The 16,615-nt window shown below is 34.1% G+C and overlaps 1 protein-coding gene across 1 annotated transcript; it reads left to right on the top strand.

Moving 5' to 3' along the window:
• The first annotated feature begins 183 nt into the window (after nt 1-183).
• Nucleotides 184-16,254, top strand: LOC143238693 (monocarboxylate transporter 13-like). The gene is given in 7 exon segments (XM_076479151.1): nt 184-611; nt 1,428-1,747; nt 3,202-3,345; nt 7,549-8,553; nt 8,556-8,771; nt 10,802-10,927; nt 14,639-16,254. Coding segments are annotated over 7 exon segments (2,040 nt in total). The 5' UTR covers nt 184-600; the 3' UTR covers nt 14,857-16,254.
• Nucleotides 16,255-16,615: the final 361 nt, after the last annotated feature.

Below are 16,615 nucleotides of genomic sequence, written 5' to 3'. Positions count from 1 at the left end.
AGTGTTGGCATTTAACTGAGCATCGCTACTGAAATAAAGTTATATTCGTGCATTTCTTCTATCCAGTGTTATTTCTTTTCCTGATATCAAATGTCCTGGAATGGATAATTGAGGATGATGACATACAATTACAGAACATAATCCATCAACAGATCACCGATGAGAATATGACGAAAGTATTTTAGGCTTTGCTTAACACGTGCAGCTTGAGGGAACGATGGTGATTGAGGACGTACTTAATTTTGCATTATTTATTGAAACAAAGCTGTGCTTTAGCTGTACTGTTTATTATCAGCGTATAACGTGATATGTTTGATTGGATGTCAAGACGAAAAAAACAGTATACTGAGACGGAGAAATAGGACAGAGAAACTTTCTTATAATCAAACGAAAACATATCTTATGAAGCTAGAAAGTGATTCAGACCTTTAACCTCAGATGTTGTTTGTGTGCTTGAAGAACGCCAGACATCTTGGAGAGAGTTGGGACTATAAATACAAGAAAGTGACAGATATCTTGTAACTTGGGCTCGTACTGCTGCTAGAAGCAAACAAGATCTTGCAATTATTGTAGACTTCGAGTGGCCTTGTCCAGCTCTTCATGACCTTGATGTAAGGAAACTTAAACGATTCATGTTTCTGGTGGTTACCGGAAGTTTTCCATTGCCGCTAAAGTTTAATTGTTGTTTTTACGTCTGTTTATCAGTCTTACGAGATATATCAAAATTCGTGTTAAATTATTAAATATCCCGAGGTAAATATTTTATTTTGTACCATCACTGTCATCTATAACCAGTTGCAAAGCGAGAGTGGTAAGTTATATATTTATATATTTGTTTTCCTCCTGTTTTCAATTCATTTAAAAAGTCAGATGAGGTTTTTTTCATGAGGACAGGTAACTTCAAAATAAAACACAAAAAAAGACACCAATATTTTACACTTAAACAACTATTATTCTTTTGATATCAATATTTTCTACCAAAACGTTTTTTTTAAATAATTTTCCACTCACGAATATGGCTTTATAACTGTCATTCAGAACTATATGACGCTATCCCTTCTATTCTAGCTAGCTTTTTACTGTTTTCATGTTTGTTTTTCACTTTACCACATTTTCTTGCTTACCGGAATATGTGATACACAATTTGATTTACCATTTGAAAATGTTTTCTTTTTTAAAGTTGTTATATGTATAGTTGTCTGCGAACATTGTAGTCGCAGTAAGTGTTCATGATTTACTGAAGCCGATTTAGCGTTCGTTCTCTCTGTAACGACGATAAATAAACTTATATAAATACATGCTTGAAGAGACTATGGAAGAAGAAAAGCGATGTAATTTTCGACTATAAGTAAGCACTACGCCATGAATTTATTTAGTTAAATGGAACAGAGACTGACGAATTCGCTTTATTTTTTGTATTTTGATAGGTTGACTCGTATAAATGCTCAGGAGCCAGAGAAGAACTCAGAAAAAGAAACACCAATAATGCAAGAAGACAACGAGCACACTAAACTTCCTGTTACTGATGATGATGTTGACACCGAGGAGCTCCCCCCTTTAGTAGCACCTCCTGACGGTGGATGGGGGTGGGTTATCGTCTTTGCTTCATTCATGTGTAATGTTGTTGTGGACGGAATCATTTTCTCATTTGGAGTTTTTCTCACCGAACTTACCGCTGCTTTCAATGAAAGTAAGTCTAAGGTGGCATGGATTGGCTCTATCAATGCGGGGGCCTACCTAATGGTTGGTAAGTTGAATTGTTTTGTAGGATTCCTTAGAAACTAAATTTGCCTCTGTTTTTTTTAAAACGATGGTTTGCATTTGTATCATATATTTCTATATCAAATATTTTTATCCGAATTTATATTATCATTTGTAAATAAATATTTTTTAACGTATAAAACCCTGTTTATCTTGACAAAAGTTGAAATGACGAAAGGTTGAAATGACTGTGGAGTGCTGTTTGCTTTAAACCATTTTTACCCTGAAAAGGGCAAGTCAAAACGTTACCTAGGTAAATTATTGTTTTGGAAGTATAAGTCTTTTTACGCATAAAATAAGTTATTTAAACTACTATTTAATATTTTACAGCTAAATCCTGGATGAAGGAACTCATTTTATATATAATATTATAACTTTACTTTCTTTCATGCACACAGTGAAAAAACAACAACATTAGCATGTATCAAGTACATTGTTTATTATAGCTGAATTATACGATTTATTTTAAACAGTTAGTTACAATGCTATTAGGAAGAAAATACTTTGACATAAAACCTCACCAACAGTAAATCGTTGCCAACTCTAATGAATATCTGGCCGTAAAATACGTTGCAAAAATTTTGTATTTTATTAATACAAAGTAAATTTATTCCTTTTGTATCATAGCAAACTACGTAATTCAAGTGAAGCTGAAATGAACAGCGAAATAAATACATTATATTTATGTTTTACTTATTAAGATTATAATTTATTTTTCGTCACCTGGTGTTCTCATCCAATCATTCGGCTACCTTAAGAGAATTGGGTTAGTTCTGAGCTAACAATGCAAAATATTATCTGTAATAGAAATATGATAAGAGATAAAACAGGAACGACAGATGTATTAAAATTCTAACAAATACTGTTTACGAAAGTTACATTAAAGGAAGAAGAAAGTCTAACTTACATAAGGAACACAAACATACGTGATGGTTGCTTAATGTTCTGTGGAACATTTAATGTTTTTTTTTTGTATAAGCAAAAACTTTATGCAGTGTACCTAAAAAACGCTTTGTAAAATGGAGTACCATCAACGGCTTCAACAGTGTAACCTTATAGCAGCCTGACATGAAAAGCTATTAAATGATTAAAAAAGGAAGAAAAAAAAGAGGTCATAATTAATGACTCGCAAGTTACGGGTAATAAACGTTACGCAACTGCTTAATTATGTACAATTATATAAAGTAGGAAAGCTTTTTGTTACATCTTGAGATGGATTATGGAGGTTGCTGTGTGGAAATTATTATGGCCGACATCACTTACCTCAATAATTATTCAAGCACTTTAACTCGTAAAGGACAATCTGAAATAAAAGTAACACAAGTAATAATAACAGCTAGTCCTAAATTGAGAGATACATTAAATATTATGTTATTGTATTTTGGATTATTTTAGGGTTTAATTGCTAATATAACTAATCAGCATTTAAATTTTGATCAGGACCCTTGGTGAGTGCCTTGGCCAACACTTATGGTTGCAGACCTGTCATTATCATGGGGAGTATCATTGCAGCTATAGGTTTTGTTCTATCTGCCTTTGCTACTGACATTGTTTTCTTATTTGTCACCTATGGGATTCTGGGAGGTAAGGTTATATTTACTTTCCAACTGTTTCTTATTCCGAAAGTTAGATCAGTCTATTTTTAACTCATTCCTAAAGACGAAAGGTCAACCATCGAAAACAGTTTGATTATATATTGGTTTCTCTAATTATAGGCCTGGCATGGCGATGTAGTTAGGGCTCTCGACTCCAGTCTGAGAGTCGCAGGCTCAAATTCCCGTCCAATCAAACATATTCGTCCTTTCAGCCGTGGAGGCGTTATAATGTACAATCAATCCCACTATCTGTTAGTGAAAGAGTAGCCTAGGAGTTGGCTATGGATGGTGATAACTAGCTGCCATTCCTCTTGTCTTCCACTAGTAAATTATGAACAGCTAGCACAAATAGTCCTCGTGTAGCTTTGCGAGAAATTCAAAATAAACCAAATCCTAATTATGATTTATATACTATTGATCTTAAATGTTTTCAAAAAATCATTATTACATTTCTAGTTATTCAATAGAATTGATACGAATCTCTTTGTGCTTAGAAAACTTATTAAAATGGTATTTTAATGGTATTTTAATTATGATATTTTACTAACTTCAAATAAGAATTAAAAAATACAGAAAAGTAGCCCAAAAAGAAATTTAGCATGCGTAATTTATAAATACTGGTGGCATGGCGAAAATAATACGCTATGCTTCAAGACAAACAAAATTGATTGAGAAGACCTGTATTTGTTTTAAACACCTTAGTACTACTATGATCCAATAGTTACTGTAAAACAATTAATTAGGTTAAGTTTCATTACTATATGCCCACCAGTAGCACAACGCTATGTCTGTAGACTCGCACCGCTACAAATTGAGTTGCGATGCCAACGGTGGACAGAGTGCCGATAACCCTTTTTGTAGGCTTGTGCTTAATTCCAAACAAAACAAACGTTCATATGAATATAGATATCCTTTTTTAAAGTTATTTTGTTTTTGAGCACATTTTCCATAGATAAAAATAAGCTGAATAAGGAATGTAGTGTTAAAAATTCAATGTATATGACAAGCATAATTATTCGTTACTCCTTCTAAGTATCAGTACACAACTAAAAATGCTTTTGGAAACAATAACTTTTGTTGGTGTATTATTATTTAAGCCCATCAGAACAACATTAAAGAAGGGCTAAATCTATTAGAGTTAATATTCAAGTAGTACTTATTGAGATACATAAGAAAATTTCAATTTTTTTGACAGCAACTGCAGGTCTCGGTGATCACTAGAAACAAAATGGCGGGCATTTATCAGGTTATCCCAGAAGTAATGTCCGATTTTGGGTTCAGAAAAAGAGAAAGGATTTCAAACACTTAAAATGTTATTTAATCAATAATGTATGTTCCATTATTATTAATTACTTCCAGCCAATAATTCACAAGCTTCTGAATGCCACTTCTATAAAATTATTGAGGTTGGAGGAAAAGAATATAGAGAGGGTAGTTTTGACATCTTCATGTGTTTCAAGCTCTTTTCCATCAAGATAGTTCTGCAAACTTCGAAACAGATGATAATCAGATGGTACAAGGTCTGGAGAATAAGAAGGTTGTGGAAGTTTTTCCCAGTCTAGCTCTTCTATCTTTGCAGATGTGATCCTTGTTGTATGGTGCCGTGCATTATTCTAATTTAACACAACATCTTTACGATTGATCAAAGCAGGACTCTTTTCTTTCAGTGCAACATTCAAGCGCTCTAACTGTTGACAATAGAAGTCTGATGTAATTGTTACATTGAGTGGCAGCAACTAAAAGTGGATCACACCAACAATATCCCACAAAACGCTTTACAAGACTTTCTTAGGGTGGAAGTTCATTTTGGGCTGTGTTTTAGCTAGTTTACCTGCACTGAGCCATTGTCTGCGGCACTTAACATTTTTATAAAATATTCATTTTCATCTCCAGTCACTAACCTGTCCAAAAAAGGTGAGTTACGTTCACGAGAGTGCAGAGAAGTGCAAATATCCACTCTTGCTCTAAGTTTGGCTTCTTTCAAGTCATGGAGGACTCATTTTCCAAGTTTTGACACCTTTATAAGTTGTTGCAGATGACGGTAAACTGTTGAATGAGTTGAATTAAGCTTCTCTGCTAGTTCTTCAACCGTTACAGCACAATCTTCATCAAGTACAGCCAGCATCAAGTCATCATTAAACTTAACAGGACGACCTGAACGTGGTGCATCACTTAAGCTGTAGTCACCTGATCTAAACTTCTGAAACCACCTTCGACATTTTCATTCATTGAGAGACTTCGCATCATAAACACCTTGAATGTTTTGTGTAGTTTCTGCTAAACTATTGCCTTTTTTAAACTTATAAAGCATTATATGCCCAATGTGCTCCTCAGGCACATCCATCTTCATAAGGGTTTATTTGATTAATGATATGAAAAAGTGGAGTTGGGTTAGTTTTTTTTGTTTGTCTGAACATTTTTATACACATTCTACTACACATTTTGTCATCAAAGCCTTCTATAAAGACAGAAATGATGATGCACTTTCTGTATTAAAGTTTCGGACATTACTTATGGGATAACTTGATGCATTCTGTCTAGAGAGGCAATTGCTGTGTATGAAAATGTTTTTTTTTTGCATATTCAAATAAAATTATTATAAAAGGACATTTTAATATATTTGATTGATCACTCTAAATATTTTGAGTTTTTATTGTACACTTTATTTCTTAATATTAAGCAGAAAAAATATTGCTAAAATAATTGGAAAAAATACCCGACGGAACTTCCCTCTTATTTGCTATGATGCAAAATCTCCAGTTTTTGGCGTTGAAACTTTTATTAACGGAAATCAGTCTACATGTAGTACCTGATGACAGATAAAATTACGTAAGTAATACTAGCTGAAGAGGGGATTCAACTATGAAGGCATAACGTAAAAAACAACAACAAACTTTATGTGCAAAATGAGGTAAACATTATACGGTACTGTGAATATGATATAAGAGGTGGATTTGAAGTATTTAAATAATATTTTTTATATATGACTTTGTTGGACTATTTTTGTATGTTTTATAATGTATAGAATAAAGTTTGTTGCAGTTGAGGATATTTTGTGATTGTAAAGATCACTTATATAAACACTGTATTATTCTGTTTGTCTTGTCTTTTTTGGCTATTTATTTATTGTTCCTAGTTTTAAATAAATTTATATTAATGTTTATTTTCTTCAAAACTAGGGGAATTTTGTATTGCTAATTTAAATTTTTAACTAAAGGCAAGTTTGATGTAGCACAGTTTTAACATGCACACAAGTAACAACAAATCTTCTATCATTTGAGTACTGGCAATAACACTGGAAGTATCCCACATGAAATGACATTTATTACGTATAGCATATAACGTATAATAAGGATAAACGAAAGCCATATACATAAAATATTTCCTAAATGAGCCAAATTATTCTATTATATGAAGGATTATCAATAGTTTTGCTTCATTATCCTCACACAGTTTTCATGCATTTTAACTTGTCATCAAATTATATTGCTCAGATAATTTGGTGTGGCAGGAAGTATCGTACGAGAACGTTTAGGTGTAAAAATAGTTCAATTACTCAAAAATGTGGGCCCCAAGTAGCATAGCGGCATGTCTGCAGACTGACATCACCAAAAACTGGGTTTCAATACCCGTGGTTGGCAGAACACAGATAGCCCATTGTGTGGTTTTGTTTTTAATTACAAAAAACAAACATGTGGATTTGGCATTAAGGTTAATAACAAGAAAGTCCGGCTTTTTTGTTTGTTTGTTTTGGATTTCGCGCAAAGCTACACGAGGACTATCTGCGTTATCCGTCCCTAATTTAGCAGTGCAAACTAGAGGGAAGGTAGCTAGTCATCACCATCCATCGCCAACTCTTGGGCTACTCCTTTACCAACGAATAGTGGGATTGACCGTCACTTTATAACGCCCCCACAGCTGAAAGAGCGAGCATGTTTGATGTGACGGGGATTTGAACTCCCGACTTTTGGATTACGAGTCTAGTGCCTCAACCACCTGCCCATGCCGGGCATCGACCTTTTTGCTTACTTTATTTTCAGTAGTAGCTTCCATTTTCTTTTATTTTTAAAAATAGTGTTATAAACTTCTGCGTGCCTTGACGAGTTGGTTCTTTATGTTGTGATTAAATCGATTGAAATGTATAAGTTCTTCATTACACAATTGAATTTATTACTGCTATTATATTTTTCAGGCACCGGCTTTGGATTTATATTCCTCCCTGCCATCGTGACAGTAGGGTTTTACTTTGAACGCAAGAGATCTTTCGCGACAGGAATTGCAGTTTGTGGTTCTGGGATCGGCACCTTTCTTTTCGCACCGGTGACCAGGTTACTCCTTGACTCTTTCGGTTGGAGGGGCACCATGTTGATCTTAGCAGGAATTATATTGCACTGTATCGCATTCGGTTGCCTTTTCCGTCCTTTGGGTCCACCAAAGGTGAATCCACGATCTAAGTCTCGACAGAAACCGTTGTTATTGCGGATCAAAGAAGCCCGAGAAGCCTTGCACCGGTGCGATTCTGAAGAGTCAATGGCCATAGATGACAACTTGTTAGATCGAAAGACTGGAGTTGGGAGAATTTCGACGTCTCAGCGGTCATCCATAGTCGGTAATCCGACTGCTTCCACCTGTGCATCTGGGAGCACGCTCCAAGTTGCAGGATTTAATGTTCCCAATCAAACCACATCATTTGTATCTCCCACCTGTAGCCAGGGCAGCCTTCCACCCCCGTATAATGAAGTCGTTAATGATGACATTGCATCTTACTTGAACAACAACAGTCTGAAGGTTCGTAAACAGCCTTCACTCGAAAAACTCGCTGTTTTGAGAAATCAACAAAATAATAATAGAAAACTCTCCAAGATTAGCAAAGAGGAAGCTCTCAGACCATTTTACAGGCAAGACATCCTTTTCAGTGCAAGTCTCATCCGTCTGCCGGAATTTCGGTCACAGCCTGACATTGAACACTACCATTTCAGTATTATTCGGATCCCAGAACACAATGAAGAAACAGAAAATTCCATCTGGCGGCGATGTGGCTGTTCCCCTGCAATGATAGATACATTTCGTCAAATGCTGGATTTTTCTTTACTATTTAAGCCCACTTTTCTTGTATTAGCCATTTCAGGGTTTTTGACCATGATTGGCTTTTTTGTGCCATTTATGTACTTGGTTGATCGTGCGGCATTGAATGGAATACCCCAGAAAAGGGAGCATTTATACTTTCAGTTATTGGAATAACAAACACAGTGGGCCGGCTCTTCAGTGGCTGGGTGTGTGATCGGCCGGAGGTGAACACCCTCGTTATTAACAACACTGCACTCATAATCGGAGGATTGTTCACTGTTTTGAACCCCCTTCTGGACACATACAGTCTCCTTTTAGCATACGCAGCTATTTTTGGGTTTTCTATAGGTACGTGTATCTTTGATTTAGTTGTCAAATAAAATGCACGTCTGAATTGTTTATAGTTTATACATATAAGTGAATTAGCACAATTTGCTTAACGCTGTAAATCAGGAACTCTGTATGAATTAGTAGTAGTATTAAAATCAGAGGCTAGATTTATTTGTACAAAACTAAACATAACTGTAAGCACTTCTGTGTTCCATTAACAGTAACCATTCAATCTTTTTCGAATTCTTAGGATATTTATTTACACTAGAATTTCCAAAAATTCTCGTATAATTTTAGAATTATGTACAAACAAATGCTTGTTCATTTCGGAAAATAACAACCAATAAGAACAGGCAGTTCTATGGCGAAAACAAATTAATCATTGAGAATTTTGGGGTTGGTATTTGAAGTAATAACAGTTTCACTTGCACGAATAAAAATTTAAAATATTTTCGAAAAACTTAAACGTTTTCCATTACAAGAAACTCGATAGCGTTTCAAGTAACGGCACTTAGTCAGTGTGCAATAGAAAACAATGAAACTTAGAAAGCTTTATAGATGTTTCAGCAAAGACCACAGTTTAAAGCAGGGAAGAGGTATGATGATGTATATCTTCAAGCTTAGTACTTCTGAGAATGAAATTCTTGTTTATGTATAAATTGAATGGCTAGTAGCTCAAAATTTAATAACTTGTGCAATGAATACTGATTTTTGAATGACGTCACAATACTACAGTAACTGTTGCTGTGAAGGTTAGAAAAATTCAAAATATTAATATATATGTCATAATTTTAAAAAAAGAATTTTTTCTTATGATTTTAAAGCAATTTGGATTGTGCTCTTACGTCATACAGCATAAAATCTTAATTAAAACTGTGTTAACGTTCAAAGTGTTGATTTAAAAGCAGATACACGAAAATATGTATTGCACAGATTTGTGTTTAAAGCTGCAAAAATATATTGATTATTAAAATGCAAAAATGGGAAAACAGTTTGAACTTGCTAAGAAAATGTGATTTCGCAATTAGAAACACGTCTATTTCTAGTTGTACTTATGAAAAGAAGCGTTTGTTAGAAATTAGGCCCGACATGGCCAGGTGGTTAAGGCATATGACTACTAATCTGAGGATCGCGGATTCGAATCCCCGTCACACCACGTATGTTTGTCCTTTCAGCGGTTGGGGCGTTATAACGTTACGGGCATTCCCACTATTCTTTGGTGAAAGAGTAATCCAAGAACTGACTGGGGGTGGTGATGATTAGCTGCTTTCCCTCTAGTCTTCCTTTCACTGCTAAATTTTGAAACGGCTATCTCAGATAGCCCTTGTGTAGCTTTGCGCGAAATTTAAAAACAAACAGAAAAATTATTAAAAATGCATTCATCAAATTTTAATTTCCAACGCAGATGAATTTTTTGTTTTTTCCAACTCGACCTATCGGACCTATCGAACGTAACTCTCGATATTTTCATGTTTTTGGTTAGGTTTGAATTTCGCGCAAAGCTACACGAGGGATACCTGCGCTAGCCGTCCCTAATTTAGCAGTGTAAGACTAGAGGGAAGGCAGCTAGTCATCACCAGCCACCGCCAACTCTTGGGAATGATCGTCACATTATAACGCCCTCACGGCTGAAAGGGCGAACATGTTTGGTATGACAGGGATTTGAACTCGCGACCCTGGGATTACGAGTCGAGTACCTTAACCACCTGGCCATGCAGGGCATATTTGCATGCTATTTTTTCTAATTTTTTTTGCTTAAGAAAAAAACGAACAGAAAGGCTTAATGTGAAAGGTTATTATAACTCTCATTCTTTTGTTTAAATCTATAATGTGCACTTTCGGCTGAATAATAGTAATTTTTTCAGTATTATACATTAACTGCTTAATTAATAACGTCGTTTGTTTACAATGATTTCCTCTACGTCAAGTCATATGTTTATGAAATTCAAATTATATATAGAATAATTAAGGCATTCAAATGATATGCTAACTTGTTTATTCATAACGATGCTCCTACTGAATGTTTTGTTTCTTTTTGTTTTATAAAGCGTGCTTTGCCGCCCTTCGATCGGTTATCACTGCAGAAATTCTTGGTGTTGAAAAACTGACTAATGCTTTCGGACTATTGCTGTTATTTCAGGGACTTGCTTCCTTTATAGGAGCACCATTAGCAGGTACGTATTGCTATTCTATTAAAGTATATCTAATTTTGTTTGAAATTCTTACTGGTCTTTTTAATGTACGTTTTCCTCTGTCACGAAACTTGTTTGGCCACATTTTTTGCTATACGGTGGAAAGTAGTTGTGGACCTTTTGTTGTAGGAAACTTTAAAACTGTATGTAACAAAAACACATTTCAGTTATATTAGGCGCATAAAAACTACAAAAACGTTTTAGAAAAAATCAACCAAAAACAGCTGTGGTACAATGAAATAAAAATTTTAAGAAGACGTTTTGATGTTCAATATGTTTTGGGCTGGGAAACCCTTCCTCTGGTGAATTTAGAACATTAAAGCAGAGGAAGGGATTCCCAGCCACAAAAATTGTGAACGTTAAAACGTCTCTTGGACATCAGCCATTTTTCTTAATATAAGTTTTTTTCACTTTCGTGTTTTCGATTACTGAACTATCCTGTCCAGTTATTAGAAGATCATTGTAATGTTCAATATTAGAAGATGAAAACATGTCCAAGAAACGACTCAATTTAACCAAATGAAATTAAACAATGAATAATATTATTTCATTCAGTAACCTGAATCGTTTTATCTAATATTACTTAATTATTAGATGAATGAAAATGTTTTTTTGAAAGAATTAAAGGATTCCACTTCGGAATCCCTTTTGTGACGAGAATATTACAGATACTCTCCTTTATCAGGTAGCTAAACAAACTAATTACCGTTTGAACAAATCTAATAAAAAATAATGTTAGTACAATAATAATACGATTCTATACGTACAGTGTATTTTAATATAATTCCACGACTTTAAACGACGAATCACAAAACCATGTAGACTATTTAAAAACAAAAAAAAGAGAGAGAGACAAGGCGTGGCCGAATGAATAGAGTGGTCAGAGTGTAAGTCGTAGGATTAAATTTCACTTACTCTTTTCACAAAATTTTGCTCTGAACACTGGGGCCGAGGGTGTGCATAAGAATGACGTCAAATTACTCTCTTAGATCAGACTAGAGTAAATGGAAAGTTTATGTGTGTTGCTGGTTGGGTGCATTCTCTTGAGTCTATCAGTTCAGAATTACAAATGACAACGTGCAGTTTGTTATATAGCTTTTAGTGGAAACCCGAAACGACAAAAGGGAAATATTTTTAATGAGATCTTAAAAAATGTTTTGCCAACTCTTTCGAGTCCCGTTGGGTTACGACCGATAGCTTGAAACAACCTGATCTAGTATAGTCTGTTATCTTTCTTATGCCATGTTCTATCAACATATTGTGAAAATAGTTTGAATATACATGGTTGGCTGAAAATAGGTTTTAGTATAAACGTGTAGGTAATGGGAGAATTGTACAACCAACGTTTTGCCAGTCGGTACAGGTGTATAAAGACATATTTATGGAAAAAAAAACGAGGCTTTAAAATGGCATTGATAACATAGTTGTTTATCACGTGACGTTATTGGAAATTACACTCACTTATTAAGCAGTAAGAGTGTTACAACAACCCTAGTGTTAACACTTGAGCAAAATGATGCATGTCTGTCATGTTCTATATCAATTGTTGTTGAAACGGTCAAAACCATACTAAAAATTTGGTACGACTTGCGTATTAGACGGCGTATTAAAACTTTAATTAAACTAAAGTACAGAACAACGTTTCGACCTACTTAGGTCATCCTAACCTGAAGATGACCTATGAAGATCGAAACGTTGTTGATGTATTTTAGTTTAGTTAAAGTTTTAATACCCACACCAGCTCTCTTTAGAATATATTTTTACTTCAGATGGATTTCTCGTCATCATAAAAATTACTGTGTTTGGTATTGTCTTACAGCGTCACGTATGGTCCTTTATTCGCAAATAAGTTATATATATATGTAGTATGTCTCATGGCCAAAAAACAAAACCCTGCAGGATACATTGTGTGTTATTAACAGGAGTGATAGTTTATTTTCTCTAACTCAGACTGTGGTAACCAAAACTATTACATATTTTCAGTGGGCATGGCCAATCAGATTTTTACTTCACATACCAAATTTAAAATCAATCCATTAACACCTATTTTGATTGAGTTTCTTCTTTTTCTCTTTACTAAAATTATGGAAACTTTATTTGGTTGAAAAACATGCTTAACTCTTATGGATTTCATTTATCAAACTCGGTACATTAATAAATATTTACAAGCTACAATTAGGGGTTTTATTTGATTAAGTGTAAGTTACATGTTGGGAGTTATATAACAAAAGCCCGGCATAGCCAGATGGATTAATGCGTTCGACTCGTTATCTGAGGGTCGCGAATTTGAATCCCCGTCGCACCAAACATGCTCGCCCTTTCAGCCGCGGGGGCGTTATAATGCGACGGTCAATCTCACTATTCGTTGGTAAAAAAGTAGCCCAAGAGTTGGTGGTGGGTGGTAATGACTAGTTGCCTTCCCTCTAGTCTTACACTGCTAAATTAGGGACGGCTAGCGCAGATAGCCCTCCTGTAGCTTTGCGCGAAAATTCAAAAACAACAACAATATAACAAAAATTGCTCAAATGTAACAAAAATGTTTGCGCACCCGCTATGCAAAACGTCACGTGAGCTATTGGTGGAACATTTTTATAATAGCTTAACTTAACAGTAGAAGTGAAACATTTTAATTTTTCATCATTTAGATTAATTAAAGACGGCTAATTTACAGCAGGAAAACTATAATGTGAAATGACATGCAAATGTATAAGTAGTTGTTAGGTCAAGCAAACTAGTTTAGCAGTCTCTAGTTTTAGTTTTCAAAAGAATCACAAGAGTGGACGGTTATATTTCATTGGCAACTTTTCAGCACAGATTTTCTAAATTTTCTGAAATTGTCTTAATTAAAGAGCGTTTAGCGTCACGTGATATTAGCTTAAGCAATTAACGTAAATAATGATGCTTGATACGGCTGTACCGATTACGTGGAAGTGAAAACAATAAATTATTAGTCTACATTCCATAATGTTAGTATAAAGGAAGCTATTTTATTTACCCACCATCCTGCCCAAAATTGAATAAAAAGTCCCACCTGTATAACTAATGAATGAATATTTGCTGTAAGGTTTTTATCAATGTTATGACTACAGCTACCAGTTTGGCTGCCAACTTTGGTTTCATTATTTTATGTCGCATGCTCAACCCTATTTTGACCACACATGTTTTAAAAACTAAAGTGTTTTTGATAAGGTATAACCTTACAAACTGGCAAATGCCCTACACACTTATACCTAAATCCATTTCGTTCTAGCCCTGCAATTGTGAATGTGTGTACATGTAACTATTAACGACTTAGTGAATCATTATAAGTGTCTTTTGTGTAATTAATTAATATATTATTTTTAACTACCCTATGCTGAATAATAATGATTTATTGAGCTTTTATAAGCGATTATGCGACCTAGCTTTCAACGGTTTTCAGTTTGGTCTTAAGACGAGAAGTCTAAGCTCGATTTTAATTTGTTTATTGAATGCATTTCAACACTAGTGAATTATTAGTATTTGTTTATTAATGTTATTTACTCCAGATAAACGACAAATGAAATTTTTTCTTCAGAATATTTTTGTCTGTTATCAAACTACTGGAAAACAGGATATCGGTTACAACTACCTTTTTTGCTTCTAATTTTTAAAAGTTTAACAGATAAGTTTTGGGTATCTCACAGTCTTATTTCTTTTTGTTTTCTTTCGCAGGCATGTTCTATGACATTACTGGAAGTTACAATGCGTCATTCTATATTGCTGGCAGCGTCATTACCTTGTCAGGACTCATGTGTGTTCCTCTTTCATTTATCAGTCGATGGGAAAATAGTCGTGAAGAGAAGCGACAAGGCTTGATGTCAAGCAGCTCTTTTTCAAATCCACAAACGAATGGTAAACAAACAGCTAATGACTCCGCCACATGCGTATAAACAAAACAAAACAACAACAACCAACACGAGAACCCACTGTGTTAGTGAACAACATAATGTTAGTTTTTCTCCCTTGAAATACTTCAGTATAGCTCAGACGATTTTATTATAACGTTTAAAAGGAGCAATCAGAATGTGTTGAAACATTGTTCGTGCTTACCTCGACCCGTTATTAAGAATGCATAAAAGAAATATGGGACTGTGATAACTCGTATTATGTTAGACACCTAAACCTAGTAAAAGAATATCTTCACGTTTTAGAAGTGGTATAATTTCACTGATTTGTTCAGTAGAGCCTGTGGGTTACTGAACTTGGATGCCAACAGGATGAATAGAATAACCGGTGATAGTTTAAGTGACTTTTTTTTCTTCACAAGTTCTGGAAATAGAATCAGCAGATGCGTAAACAGGAATAAACAGAACAAAATATTCTGTTTATGAATGTGGAAGTTATTTATCTAAGTATTCAATGAAGATGAAAAACAAATCTCTTAAATAAACTTAAGCCTACTGGTTGGATGTAGAAACTGTGATGATTGTGTTGTAACTACATCTAGAGATCATCCTTTCTTAGCTTCAAAATGTGCGCAGTTTATAGATTCCCTGTAAACTATACAACAAGCGTTTACGCTTTGTACAATTAAAAATAGTAATCCTTCGATGTTATATAACTAACTCTACACTAGCGTTATCTGTTAGACATAGTAACTGCTCCGTAGGAGCAGCTTCTCTTTATTTTTCCTTTAGTTGTTGTGCAAACAATACATTTTTTTCGAAATGTACTGATATCACAAATAGTATATAACCTAAATAACCAGGAGAGTGCATCACAATTTTCAACCATTACAGTTTCTTTGTTGTAAATTATGATCTTTTCAAAAGTGTTCTACATACCCAGTTGAACACTTTTCGGACTTGAATCCCCTAACTTTTGTTTGACTAGACATCCACTGACTCAGATTTTTTTGTAATGCTTGCTTGTAACATTTATATTAACTTTATGTTTTTTGTGAAAACATCGTAAATTTGATGAAAAGTTTAGTGCGAGTCAGATTCTATTACAGAGTAAAAGAACGTCTTACCTCTAGTTTCAGTAGAATTTAATGCTTCTAATAATAACTTGTTTATCTATCAACAGAAATGTTCTATTTTTTAATCTAATGTTGTTTCATATTTTTAAAAAGTCTACAGCGGTTTTGGTATTTTATTCTTTTATTTCATTTCCTTTCCATCTTTTACTGGATTTTATTTTAAAATGGTGTTGTTTGCCATACTTTGCGAAAGTTTTAAATTCACTATTTGTAAAATTGATAAAACTGACAAAATTTTATATCGACATTTCGAACCCTTTGAAATGTACTTGGTTGTAGAACGTGAATTAAACAAATATTTTTTCAAGTGTTATGTTTTTGTTCTTGACCACTAAAATAAACACAATTTGAAGTAATTTTCTAATAAAATCTTATAAATTAACGTTTTGAAACAAGAACAGTGTCTTTATGGAAGTATTCGGATATGGTTATTTCTTATTAAATATTGTTTAGAAAGAGATACCAAATTTATTTATCAAAACTTACAAAGTAGAATCGCCAGAAACAATCTGTAAAATATTTTATCTGATGTGTTGCTTACAACCAAGCACTGACCGAGTTTTAAACAATATGATATTTTATTCACTTACAGCATTATATTTAAGGTGTTGTTATTATTATAGTATTTCAGGTCAGATTAATTTTTAATTAATTGCTATTTTGAAAAA

The sequence above is a fragment of the Tachypleus tridentatus genome, chromosome 13, assembly GCF_004210375.1.
Source record: "Tachypleus tridentatus isolate NWPU-2018 chromosome 13, ASM421037v1, whole genome shotgun sequence".
Taxonomy (NCBI): Eukaryota; Metazoa; Arthropoda; class Merostomata; order Xiphosura; family Limulidae; genus Tachypleus; species Tachypleus tridentatus.
The sequence above is the reverse complement of the archived record's forward strand: the minus strand, read 5'-3'. Positions and strand labels throughout refer to the sequence as shown.